The sequence below is a fragment of the Penicillium chermesinum genome (assembly GCF_028974085.1).
Source record: "Penicillium chermesinum strain IBT 19713 chromosome Unknown utg000002l:1.0-5270490.0:1.0-5274688.0, whole genome shotgun sequence".
NCBI lineage: Eukaryota > Fungi > Ascomycota > Eurotiomycetes > Eurotiales > Aspergillaceae > Penicillium > Penicillium chermesinum.
In genome coordinates, this window is record NW_026695312.1 from 965043 (window position 1) to 977939 (window position 12897).

The 12897-nt window shown below is 54.7% G+C and overlaps 4 protein-coding genes across 4 annotated transcripts; 3 read left to right on the plus strand and 1 right to left on the minus strand.

The window, feature by feature from the left end:
* Nucleotides 1–165: 165 nt before the first annotated feature.
* N7468_001157 (Oxo-4-hydroxy-4-carboxy-5-ureidoimidazoline decarboxylase) lies at nt 166–4547 on the minus strand (the record flags this gene model as incomplete). The annotated part of the gene is made up of 6 exons (XM_058470454.1): nt 166–1048; nt 1223–1779; nt 1997–2599; nt 2897–3051; nt 3533–3573; nt 3904–4547. The coding sequence occupies 6 exons, from the start codon at nt 4545–4547 to the stop codon at nt 166–168; spliced, it is 2883 nt and encodes a 960-aa protein (XP_058333595.1).
* Nucleotides 4548–5867: 1320 nt separating this feature from the next.
* On the plus strand, nt 5868–9662 carry N7468_001158 (uncharacterized protein; the record flags this gene model as incomplete). Its single annotated transcript, XM_058470455.1, has 5 exons — nt 5868–5941; nt 6109–6272; nt 6342–9050; nt 9116–9571; nt 9628–9662. 5 exons carry the CDS (start codon nt 5868–5870, stop codon nt 9660–9662), a joined length of 3438 nt encoding a protein of 1145 aa, XP_058333596.1.
* A 787-nt stretch (nt 9663–10449) lies between these two features.
* N7468_001159 (MYND finger domain-containing protein) lies at nt 10450–11309 on the plus strand (the record flags this gene model as incomplete). The annotated part of the gene is made up of 2 exons (XM_058470456.1): nt 10450–10471; nt 10531–11309. The coding sequence occupies 2 exons, from the start codon at nt 10450–10452 to the stop codon at nt 11307–11309; spliced, it is 801 nt and encodes a 266-aa protein (XP_058333597.1).
* A 249-nt stretch (nt 11310–11558) lies between these two features.
* N7468_001160 (zinc finger MYND domain-containing protein) lies at nt 11559–12383 on the plus strand (the record flags this gene model as incomplete). Its single annotated transcript, XM_058470457.1, has 1 exon — nt 11559–12383. One exon carries the CDS (start codon nt 11559–11561, stop codon nt 12381–12383), a length of 825 nt encoding a protein of 274 aa, XP_058333598.1.
* Nucleotides 12384–12897: the final 514 nt, after the last annotated feature.

Genomic DNA, 12897 nt, shown 5'->3' on the forward strand with positions numbered 1-12897 from the left:
TACACGCCGCGAAGCTGATATCAACTGTCCGAGCATATCAACATAAGCCCCGAGATCCTTAGATCCAAAAATCAAAATACCAAATATAAAAAAAATATACAACCCCAAAAGGAAATGAAACACTGCTGAAAAACTGCCGTTTGGGTGTAAAAGGCATAAGAGCCATCAAGAGACCAACCGGTTGCAGCTTGAACAGATCAACTTCTGCTTTCCGCTGCGGTCCTTGACGCCTCGAAAACTCGTCCCAAGACAATTTTCACATCTCATAAGATCTTCCTCGTCCTCGGCCACGGCAGAGGATTCATATTCACTACTGAGCACACTGCCAGCCGTACTCAACTTGCGTTCAAGACCAGGGGGAATGTGGTTCGGGTTGAGAAGATCCGTGTCATTCGACTGCCGAGACTTGATCGCCATCGCGTCTTGTGTGATCTTCTGCCAGTACGCATAGCTATGATCACCCTGCAGCCAAAGAGGATTCTCCTGAGTCTTGTCACTATATATTAGCTCGGCTGATGACGCCGGGAGATCCTGTAGCTCCTGCGAAGCACGGTCATCCGCACGCTGTCCATTCTTCTGCGGCTGCCGGTCTCCACTTCTTACCAGGTCGCACTGGCGACGTCCCTGATGGAGAGGCGATGCCCGATAATGCCTCGCCGGGGCCCAGACTGGAAGGACGGGGAAGAGAGCCGGAAGACGGGCGTTGTGCCCTGTCGATGCGGCGAGGGGCTGCGACTGCGCAGTCCAGAGCGCGAGCCCTCGTGGCTGGAGCGCGCCTGGCGAACGACGGAGTTCCGCCACGAGATGATGCGTTCGGAGGGTGTCTTCTGGGTAGAATCTTTGCCAATGGAAGAGGCGACACTGTGACGTGCGGAGTTTGAGCGACGCAGGATGCGCCGAGAGATAGTGTTGTGCTGATCCCAGTTCTCGTAGCGGCGTTTCTGATATGCGCAATCTTGTCGAAGGATTTTTATCTTGCCCGAGTAGTCGGCTATCACGATGATGTTGCCGTCCATATGGGTAGAACGAGCCATATATGCGGGTGATTCTTGCTCAATTTTGCTGACAATTGAGAGTTGGGGTGTTAATTCGGACCGTTTGTACTGACTGTCGTCTTTGCTATCCTTTGCGGAGTTGGACTTCTTTGTAGCGGGGGCTTCCTCAGGGCTCGCAAGATTGACCGGGGGGAGGATTGCAGATGTCGTATATGGGATCCTCGGACAGGCTGAGTAGTTGCTTCGCTCTGGCCGGCGCTGTGATCGCGACGGTCACAATTGTAGACTGAGTTTCAAAGACCTCCACTGGCCTCTTGTCAGCGTCCCGCTCCGGAGACTCAATGGGCCAGACGTAGGTCCTGCGATCTTCACTTCCACAAATGACGTGTTTTCCGTCATCCGTAAACGAAGCCCGGATCTGACTGCACGTGTTCTCATTCCCACGGAATTTAGCTTCCAGCACCCGGTCCCGAAGATCATATAGTCGAATGCGGGAGTCGTTGCTGGTGACAAGCACTTTGACATCTCCATTGGGGTCATCCTGTGGTACCTTGATGGTGTCAATGCCGGTAATTTTGGCACCTTTCGAGTTCCGGCCCCGGGCTGAGCGGACGTGAATTTGTCCTGACAGCTTAAGGCCCTCCGTATCGTGAATACTGAGCAAGCCGTTCAAACACCCTGCCAGAGAATGCCGGCCGTCGGGGGTAAAAGCCACCGAGGTTATCATATCAGGGACTGTTGTCACGTAAGCCACATTTTTATCGGGAATGCTCCACAGGCGCAACTTTGTATCCAACGACCCTGCAAGGAAGAATCGATCATCACGTGGATGAAACTGTATAGAAGTCACAAAATCACTGTGCTGGAAGCAGCACAGGCATTCTGAGCGGCTTATATGCCATAATCGAACAGTTTTATCCATCGACGAAGAAAGGAGAAAGTTATTCTGGAGTCGCTGTAAGTCGATTTTCAATCTTCGTTCCCGGAAGGATATCACTCACTTTGCTCCAGCTTAGGTCCAAAATGCTCCCTGTGTGCGCCTCGTATACTTGGATAGGATTGGATTGGAAGACTGGCGCATAAAGATGAACAGGGTCTTGCCCATCTGGACTCGTCTCTCTTTCTAGCTTTGCCATTTCGCGCTCCTCTGCAGACGTAATGACAGCCCAAACGCGAACCTTCCTGTCCTGGCCAGCCGCCGCTAAGTACCTCCCATCTTTTGAGAATGCCAATGCCCAAATAGCTTTTCCATGACTCTCGCCCTTGGAGATATTTGACGAAGCAGACTTCCGTCGATCTGCCGGGCGTTCTGGGGCAGCGCCCTGTAGTTCCTGGGCCTCGAATACGTGGTCGAATGTTTTATCCTTTTTATAGTGTGCGCGTACTTTGAGATAGCGAGCCGGCGCAAGGTGTCGCGGTATGAAGCTGGTCGGATGCGACTGGTCGGCAGACATGCGATTCTCCTCTGTCTCTGAGGTTTCATCCTCAGGCTCGGACAGCGGATTGTTTTTCTTGCCAATAATGCGATTGAGTAGCGATACCCTATATCTATGATGGGAGAGAAACAGAGCAACGTTAGCACAAGGTCTGCGGCGGGGATCGGTCTTATATCGAGTCAGCAGATATTGACAATCCCGCCGACGCCGACAAGGGAACACAACGCTGCCCGAAGGGTCTCGAATTCATTTGCTGGGGCTTACTTCTTTTCCTTGGGTTTCGAGTTCGATGCTACGTCGCCTCTTCCGCTTTGATCTGATGCTGTACAGTCGGAGCCTCCGGCCTCCTCGTACGAGGCGCGGCCTAACAACTTGAGCGGAATTGATTTCTGGGTGTTGGTGCGCTGGATGATGTGCTATGACAGGGTCAGCTTTTGGCGCTGAGCTGCAGACGGTCAGGCTTACCTGTGACAACGGATCAATGGCGTTAGACTCGGCGCGGGTCTCCTGCAGCGTGTGCGAAGTTGATTGTCTGACCAGCGGGCCACCAGCCGGGCGTCGACTGTTCCGCTGGCCGTCATTCTGGCTGTTGCTGGAGCCCGACGCAACATCCGAGGCCGCTGGACCTATGAGCTGTTAGATCGGCACATTTCTATTTCTATTTTCCTTTTATATTTTGCTGCCTAGTGGGGGGATGGTGCTCCGGAGTAATACGAGTACGAGGTACAAGACCCTAGGATGTGAACGTACCTGCGGGGAGGGTTGAGGCTCTAAGCGGCGTAGGTTTGGTGGAAGCGCCCGTTATCGGGACTGTCGACGCTCGTGGCAAATGCTCCACGCTACCCTTCATTTGATGCGCGCATGGAGCGCATGAGGTGTATGGATAAGGAGGGGGAACTACTACGGAAGATGGGGGATTTTCCATGTTTAAAAAAGAAGGAAAACGCTAGAGCGGCAATGGCCGGAGGGCAAAGGAAAGAAGTGGAAGAAGTGGATGACATCAAACTCCCAGGATTGGTGGAGCCCCGAACCTTGTCTTTTCTCCCTTTTCTCTTATCGCTCGCTAAGAAACTCCCGCCCATCAATTCTAGAATCGGCTACGCGGAGTTAAGAAATAGCGCCGTTCGTGTGCTTGTGTTAAGCTTTCTAAATGCGCGCCTGTAGTTTGCGCGCACGGTCCTTAGCAATGTCGCACATGGCCTTGACAGCATTAGCTTGAGATGTTTCCAATGGCATAATGCAGCAATGCAGCGATCGCTCAACTTACCTGGATGGTCTCCTCCACCTCCCGATCTTGGTCTCCCCGCTCAATGCGCTGGTGCATTTCCTCCATGATGACGTCTCGGCTGCGACCGTTGACAAAAGTGCTGGTGGAAAGGTTAGCGTATCAAAAAAAAAAACAGGGAAAGATAGGCGGGATCGCGGGGGAGGGGCAAAGGAGGTGGAGATGGGAGGGTAAGCAAGGTACATACACAAACCGTAAACCAGGGAACTTGGCCTCGTACTCAGCATTCAGCGCTGCCAGCTTCTCAGCCTGCTCCTCCGCGCCGGTATTCAATTGCGCCTGCTCCTTCTTGCTCAGTTCACTCAGGTGCTCGGGATTGGCGGGTGCGCGGCCCAGCCGGGGGTGCGACCCCAGAATGCCATGCAGGATGTCGCGATCGGTGGGGGAGTTTGCGGCGCATAGCGCGGACATGCGCCCCCCTACCGCATCGATCAGGCCGCCATAGGAGGTGAATGTCTGGCCGGACAGCACGGGGGGCCATGAGCTGGTGTATCTCCGGCGAGGACTCGAAGAGCGTGTCCAGCACGCGAAATTGGTCCTCCTGGGGGAGCGAGGGCAGCGAGGACAGGGGAGGGAGATCAGCCATGATGTGGTTTGGAGGACTCTTGCTGGGGGATTGGCGCAATAAGTATGCCTATCGGGGCTCGCCGACGTAGATACTCCGCGCGGGGATCGGCGCGGCGGCGCGGCGGCGCGCACGGTTCTAGAATCCAACCCAGAATAAAGCTTATTGCGCCTTGGCCAAAAATAGGTCGACGGGTGGCACAGGGAGAGAGTATGTGTTATTCGTAGTCTTCTGGTTTCAACTCCTGGTTCCGCCGGTCCTAACATCACTGGTAGGGAAGGTATGATGTGGTGCGAGCTCTGTTTCCCAGTACTACGGAAGCTTCCTATCGGACGGATTAACAGTGCAACTTCGACAACGACAGGTGTGATTTGATCCACGACTAGAGAGACTCCATGTTTTTCCGTTCTATTTGTCTCCCAAATCTTCCAACTAAGGCGGAAAAGAAAGCGCTTGTCTTGGTTGGGCCCGAATCCCTTAGGCTTAGGATTTGTAATTTGATCATATTCAAACGGTCCAAAATTTGATCTCACAAGTGACTAAGCAGTTGGACAAACCCGGACCTTGAGCTTTGCTTTGCATTATTGGGATTGGAAAGGAAGGCAGCCTACTTCCTGGGTTGTGGTCCTACCAAAAAAGGGGCTGCTTCAAGCTCTCCGCAAACACAGATAAATCCCAGATAAACCCGGGGATTGGATAACCAGGTAGACATCGCTGGATTTAGTCACTGGAATCACAATGTCTTCATGCAGGCAGTGCCAGTCACAATGGATAGATCAACAGCAAGCTATTTAAGGTTGAACAATGAGATCCACCGACTATGACCCTCCACTTGAAGGACTGGAGCCCCAGATCCACGTTGGTGCCCAACTGAGACAGAAGGGATTCCTCAAGGTTGTCGAATTCCGATCTTGACGGCGAGCTCCCGAGAATCAAATGGGAAGAAATACCCGCTGATAGACGACTGACGTGCCCTGGTATGAAATTGCCAAGTTATGTGGGATTCCTGGGATGCCTCACGGCATGAGGAAGATCAGATTGCAGACTACAGAAGGGAGCGCCAATGTGATAGGACATGGATGAGATCATGGCATTCCTGACTGGACGAGGTCGTACATTGGGACAGACGGTAACGTGCCGCCTGCAGCAAATATCTATCCCCCCTCGTGCGACCTGTAGATAATAGAGTTGAGCACTCGCGGCTTACGATGGGTTCCTGTTGAGTCTAAACTATAAAGAGCACCCAAGGCCGGCCGGGCGTTTCAGCTTCTTGACCGCGCGAGAGTAGGTTTAATTGGGATAGCCGCGTGGTGGAGTCATCAACAAATGGAAGCGGCCCCTGAACAGGTTCGTGGACGGTAAACCTATCAGGACAGCTGCCTCGCCTTTTCATCCGCTGGTGTCAAGGCCCTGCCCTCGTCGTGATTGGGCACCTTCACGATCGCGAGATCTCAATCCGTTGGTCCCAGGCTCCATTCATTCTTTGGCCAGACCTCTCGTACTTCCCCCTCCCTTTTCCTCCCCCCTCTGAGCGCTCTTCCGCCTGTCACGGAGCTCCTGTGTTCTGTCTCCATGTCGTTCGCGCCATGTCTCTCAATGGGCTAGATTCTGCCGCCATCGTCGAAGCCTACCAGAGTGCGCTGGCCGACGCCGGTGGATGGTACGTTTTCCTGTCCTGCTCGCATTCCCATCTCCGATCGTTGCTCCCCTCTTGTCCGCCTTGGATCCCGGACTAGCATTGTGGAGAGATCGAATCGAGGTCGACGGTTCTCGTTCTAACTTTCCTTCCCCCCTTTTCTCCAGGTTTCTTCTACATTATGTTTCCAGGGATGAAGTCGCCTTGCTTGAACGAGGAAGCGGTGGGGTGTCCGAAGTGCGCAATGCCATTGAAAAGTACGAGGAGACCTCGCCGCTGTATGGCTTCCTCCAGTACAGACGCCGGAAAGTCATTCTTCGATACATGCCCGAGGGCTTGTCGCGTCTTATTCTAGGTATGCCTCGTTGGTGAACCCTTCTCTAGCGGAGCCCCCGCCCCCTAATGCCATATTCTCGCATTGCAGCCCGCAGCAATGTCCAATTCCAATCGGTCTTGGATAGATTCTCTCCGAATGATACAACTCTCGTCTTAACGCAAGCTTCCGATCTCAACGAGAGCGCTCTATCGTCCGCGTGCCTTCTTCATACCGCCTCAGGCTCAATTACATCGTCGTCGAGTTCGCTACGCCGCCGTAAACTTATGGAAATAACGGAGGATGCAGAAGAAAACGGGGCGCCAAAGAAAACAGAGGCGCCGAATCAGCCGCCTCTGCAGGTGCCGGCCCAGGCTGAAATCAGAGAAAGACCGGGCAGTCAAAGATCAGAGCTCACCATAGTGCCGCCAACCACTTCGTCCAGTTTTGAGGCGCCCCCCGACCTTCGATCTCCGTCCCCTCGACCACCACAATCGCGTGAAGGTTCTCGGCCGCCGCCATCACGGGATAGCCGCTGTGAATCTCGCCAAAGCATGGCCCCCACTTCCCCGGCGTCCTCAGAACGCGCTAGATATCGGAATATTTTGGATGAGTTTCCACGACCATCTGAAGAAGCGAGGATGTCAACCCAATCTGGGCGGCCGTCCTTGCGTGAGTTGGAGCGTGCTGCAGGCTATACCCCGAAAGTAAAGCTTGGGCCCCGCCCATCCCTGGATCAAACCGGACAGCCTCGAACTTCTGGAAGCTCTCAGAATCCTGATCAGCGACCCGTCGCCTCCCGGCCGGAATGCGTTCTTCGACTGCTCGCAAGCAGCTCGCGATGGCCGAAGCTCCACGCCCACGATCTCAGGGGGAGCTCCTTTGCAAGCAGACCAAGCACTCGGGTACCCCCCATTCCTCCTCTCCTCGTTCCTCCGCCGACTATTCCCGTCGCAAGACCCCCAATTTCACCGGGCGCCAAATCCCTGGGCGCTCTATCCACATCTTCTGGTTTAACCCCGGAAAAAGAACGCCTGATGAAGGCACTACAACAACGGAAGAAGAACATGGCGAAGAGGGCCGAAGATTCGAAAAAGAGACAGGCCGCGGAACCCCTAATGAAGGACACAATTCCCGATATACCGATTGATAGGACCCAGGTTTCTGATGAGAATAAGGAGAATGTAAACCTGGCGCCCGAGACGGAGAACGAAGAGACCACACAGCAAATCCCCGAGACCCATCCTGCAGAGCTGCCCTCAACAGCATTCCAGCCAATTCTAGACCGCAGTCTCGAGGAAAAGCCCGAGGAAACAACTCAAGGCGACTGCGCCCCAGTGGAAGACCCCGCTGAGCCCCTTTCTTCTCTTGAAGAACCCGCCGAAGACCTGGCCGACACGAAGCTATACCTTCAGCCCCGTGCTTTCTCTGGTTTTTACACTGCTCCTCAATTGCCTCCAGATGAGCCACTGGAACCTATTGAGCCACTCCCTACGCATCGTGAAGGGGAGCTGGACGTTGCCTCAGCCGAACTTCAGCAGGAATCAACGCCAGACGTGCCTTCACCAGATTCTGACCGAGGTGCTTCTTCGCATGCCTCTCGCCCAAGCGCGGACACAACATTCTCCAACGCATCTGGTGATGCTTTCGACTGCTCAGAGCTGGATACGCCGCAGACTACGCTCGAAGATGACACAGGGGGGTTCTCCACAATTCCTAACCACGCGGAGGCCAAGAAGGATTTAGCTGCACCTAGCGCCCCGTCCGGAGTCCCACTTAGTGAGGTGCCAGGCCCGGTCCCAGACTCGGAACTTGAAGGTTCTTCATCCCCGTTGGAGACCCTAGGCACCGTAACCGATCAGTCAGACGCTTCATCAGAACAAACTCCTCAAGAGCCCCTTGATTCTGCCAACGGGCTCGTCACCCCTCCTCCTGAATCTCCTTCCCCTTCTGCGACTGAGACACCGATCGCGCACCCTCCGGCTCCAATTGACCCTATTCCTGCGGAGGAGACTAGCGCCAAAGAGCAACCCACCGGGAAGCCCGACGCCGTTCCCTTGGATCAGCGACGAAAAGTCTACTTGGAGCCGATTCAAATCTCGACTCAAGAGTACTCGGATGACGATAACCTCCTATCTGACGATTCTTTTATGGAAGAATTGAGGTCGGCAACCGTGCAGGAAGCTCGCCCGGTTGCAGTCAAATCCCCTAGTGTCAACAGCGATCAGTGGAGGGGTTCACCCCGCGCCTTCTCAAGCTCACATGGATCTCGATCTCCTTCGGTCATGCAAACTCTATCTGCAGGCCGATCAGTCTCAAGTTCCCACGCTGACTTTGAGTCCTCGACTCCGCTGATGGCCAAGAAGGTCAACGTCTCGTCTGGAATTTCGAACCGCATCAAAGCATTAGAAAAACTCCAAAGCCGTGAAGGCTCCCCGGCCGGCCCGTCACCCGCGGTGACCGTGCCCTCTTCCTCTTCATCCTTCGAAAGTCTCCGGAAGCGGGCTTCCGTTTCGATTCCCAGCGGGACCCTGCCTGATTTCAGTCGTGCCCCTAGTCTGCAAAGGAATGACTCTCGTCCGTATACCGCCGCCGCCCGCCGTACCAGCTCGATTTCTATGACGGCCCGAAGTCGCTCGCCCAAGCCTTCTGCTGTCGAGCCTGGCTCTGATACCCCGACCCGCCAGGATAGCCCTTCGACAGTTCAGCACGACATTGCCAAGGAATCCGAGTTGCCGGAGTCGGCCTCCCAGTCTGATATCCGCCGTGCGTCTATTGACTCGAGTTCTAGTCGGCCAGCTGGACCGCTCTCCCGCTCTGGTAGTCGACTTTCCCAGGCTTCTCCCTCCAAGACTGAAGAGAACGGCGCTGCATCCCCGCCGAAGAGAAGAAAGAGTCCCGGGCGTCCCGTCTGATGCGCCGGATGTCATCAATGACCTCTTCTCGTCGTAATATCATCGGAACCGTCGCCTCGCCCGTGAAAGAAGAAGGGTTTCCTCAAGCGGCAAATGGCACTACCTTGACGCCTTCAGGATCCGGTAAAAGCCTGTCCAGCGCCATCGAGATTGGCGAGGTTAATGTGCAGTTCCTGATACGCTCCCTATGGAAACGTCGCTGTATTCGTATCGATGAAGAAGGATACCTTGTGCTGGCCCCTAGTACGAACGACTCGGCCGCCCGCAATATGACCAAGCGCTACCACCTGACTGAGTTCCGGACTCCTTGCCTACCTGATGAAGATATGCAAGAGATGCCCAACAGTATTCTCCTTAACTTCTTGGATGGGAGCACTCTGCAGTGTGCCTGCGAGTCGCGACAGGGTCAAGCCACTGTTCTTCAGAGTAAGATCTCTCCGTCCCCCAGCTCCTCCATTAACACGCATACTCACCCAATTTAGCTCTTGTTGAAGCCCACAAGGCCCGCCACTCCTAATCTCCCACGTGAGGACCGTATGGTCCATCGTACTACACTTTGACCCCGAGACTTTCCTATCTACCAACCCTTGATCATCGCATATTTGCCATCTTGTACACACCTTTTTTCCCTTTCCCTACTCTTGGCCATCGGGGCCGTGTGTCCCTAGCTATCTTCTCGCAAGTGTCTTATCTGATTTCTCATCTGCACCTTGTTTCCGCACCTTGCTATCCCTATCTTTTATGTGCGCGTGATATATGTGGCATGTTCTGTGGTATACCCCAAAATTTCTTTCTCTGGACCTCTTCATGTACAGGCGACGGCAGGGCAGGTTGCTTTGTCTTGCATCGGTCTCATTCCGAGGCCTAGGAGTTCGCTTCAGTTGTCTGCTAGTTGACACAGAATTCTGTGTGCTGTATTCACTATTCTTCAAACCATTCACGTGTTGTGCGTTATTCTTAAGCTACGTCAGGCCCGAGGAAGTGTTGCGGATTCTCTGGCACGCGTAGGTGGTAAGTAGCTATGACGGGAGAAACCAAGCTCACCGGCGTTGTTGCTTTTCTGCCCTAACATGTGCTTGTTGTTATGGAAGCTCAACCTCAGTCCTCTTCATGCAACTTGCGCATCGCAAAACTCTTGGAGACTTGAAGAAGCCACACTTCTTTCCTATTCACATCTCCTCTATTCACAATTTCCCTGTCCCCGCTCCCAGAAAGCCTCTCGTTCTTCCGCAGAAGAAGGGCCATCTCTCAACAACTTTTCAAACGAAACCTGCCTCTTTAAACCCGCCTTGGCTTCATCCACAATGTCCCGTATTCCTCTTTCAGGTAGTACTCGCGTCCCACGAATCATGGGCCTCAACATTTCCACCACCACACCGTAGTAGACTATCCCCAGATCGCAGGAGGCTACTGTCCCCCACTCAACCACCTACTCTGCGAGAACTGCCACGCCATCCGCCCCTGCTCTGTCAAATGCCTCCGCGCCGACCAAAACTGCCACTGTCGCCCCGAATGCGAGGCTTCCAAGGAAACAAAGGCCCTTCAGGAAGCCTTCCAGCGCGCAAACATCGTCATTGGGCCCCTCAGCACCCCCACCAGCCCCGAGAGCGCCTACACGCTGCAAACCTATATCGCCAGGCCCTTCACGCGGCTGGTCCAGAACACTTGGCTGCACGGCCGCAGCCGCCACGACACCTTCCGGCTGCTGATCGACGCCTACCGCTGGCGCGTCGAGGAGGACCAGGTAGGCGGCACACGCTTCTTCGACAGCCTGTACCAGGACCCGTTTAACGGCGGCCGCCGCGGGTTCAGGCAGTGGATGACGCTGGTGGAGGGGTGTTTGGGGATTCTTCCGGAGTGGTGGACGACGGAGACCTCGCAGCAGTGTTACATGTTTGCGCAGGCGTATCACGACTGGAGTGTGGACCGTGTGGTCCGGGTGTGGGATATTCAGCGGTTCTACGGAGCTGACCAGGAGATGGCGTCCCAGCTGGCGATCTTCTCGGAGACTGTGGTAGGGACTGCTGGAGGGTTGGTGTCTACGAGCGGTTTGCTTCGGATGATGGTTAAGGAGGAGTGGATGATCGGGTTGGATCCCCTCAAGAGAATCTTTAATTCTTATTACGGGGTGCAGGAAAACCCCGGTTGGGATACGAGTTTGTGAAGAGTCCACTTTTGTGGGGGATCTTTTGAGGGCTTCTAGGTCGGCGGGAGGGTGTTTCTTATGGAACGGGGTTAATAGGGGGGGAGGCGTTTGTGACATGTACGATTTAACGAGATGAGCAGCGATTCAAATCTACGAAGCTTAGGAACAATAATCCATCTGTCCTTTACCTGCTTGTTGATTACTTTCTCGCTCTCGCTCTCACTCTCTCTTCACCGCAAGTTTTCAAATTTCCCCTCACCCATCACCATGGCACCCCCTGAAGCTAATGCCGCCTCGCCAGACACCCCAGACAGGCTCTGCAATACCTGCAAGAAGCCCGAGGATCCCGCTGCGCCTTTGAAGCGCTGCGGAAAGTGCAAATCTGCCTGGTACTGCACCCGTGAATGCCAGACAAAGAATTGGAAGACGCACAAAAAGCTCTGCGCGCAGACCGCACAAGCTGCAGCGAACCAATCCACAGCAACCCCAGGGGCAGAGCCACGAGCTCGAGCCACATGGCAGAAGCTATCCTCCGCCTCCGGCGCCGGTGACGCCGAGGACCATGTCGAACCGGGGCAGTCCGTCGCCCTGGACACCGTCATCTCGAAGCCCTTCCACAAGCTTCATGACAAGACATGGCTGCACGGCCGGACCGAGAGGGACGTCTACAAGCTCTTGATCGACACCTACCGTCTCCGTCTCGACGACGACTACACCTTCTCGGGGATCCTGCAGACAGGCAGTATCTACAGCGGAGCGACGGACGGGGGCGTGGGTGGTTTCTCGCGCTTCTTGGCCCGCGTTGAACAGAAGCCCGGCTTGCTTCCGGAGTGGTGGTCGAAAGCGAAGGCGGCGGAATGTCTTGCGCTGGGCAAGAGCTCTAAGGACTGGGGCTTACAGTTTGCGGTTGAGAAGCACGACATCGTCGATTTGTACAAGAACCCGACTATGCCGATGCAGCTGCGGATGTTCGGGGAGCAGGTGTATGGGACTGGGCCAGGTGGGCAGAATGGGGGCCCTATGATGCAGATGCAAATGGCCGTGGAGAGGCAGGATTATTGTCAAGCGACGAATATTGACCTTCGCGGATAGAGCGGCTGAGCGTGTGTGTTTCCTAGGTTTATTTTGATTCGCAGGGGCGCGTGGGCTGTTATTGGGGTTGATTATGCAGGGGATGAGAGGGTCGGGAGGTTTGGAGTATGAAACAGGGGGGGCCTTTAAGGATTAGCCGAGTCTGCGAATTGGAATCGTTCATTGTCAGGCATCCCGACATGGTGATCAGAGACATTCTCACCCAGTAAGCTAGACACGGCTGGAGGCCACCGTGGTTGGCATAGCCACTGGAATCTACGATGCCTGAACGTTGGTGCGACCTGGATCCCAAGCATCGACCGAAATGGACCAAAGTCTGGGTGCAACCTCATTGGAAGCAATGATCAACGTGCAATTCAGGAATCTATTCAGGATCCAATGGATTGAACCAAGCTTTAGAGGGTATAAGTTTTGGGTCCACGAAGACCCGCAGTTCCCACGCCCCGTCCGCGTCCGAGACAGCCGATCCCCCGTTCTGGACGCCTATCGGGCCCCCCATTCTATGATCGTGCAC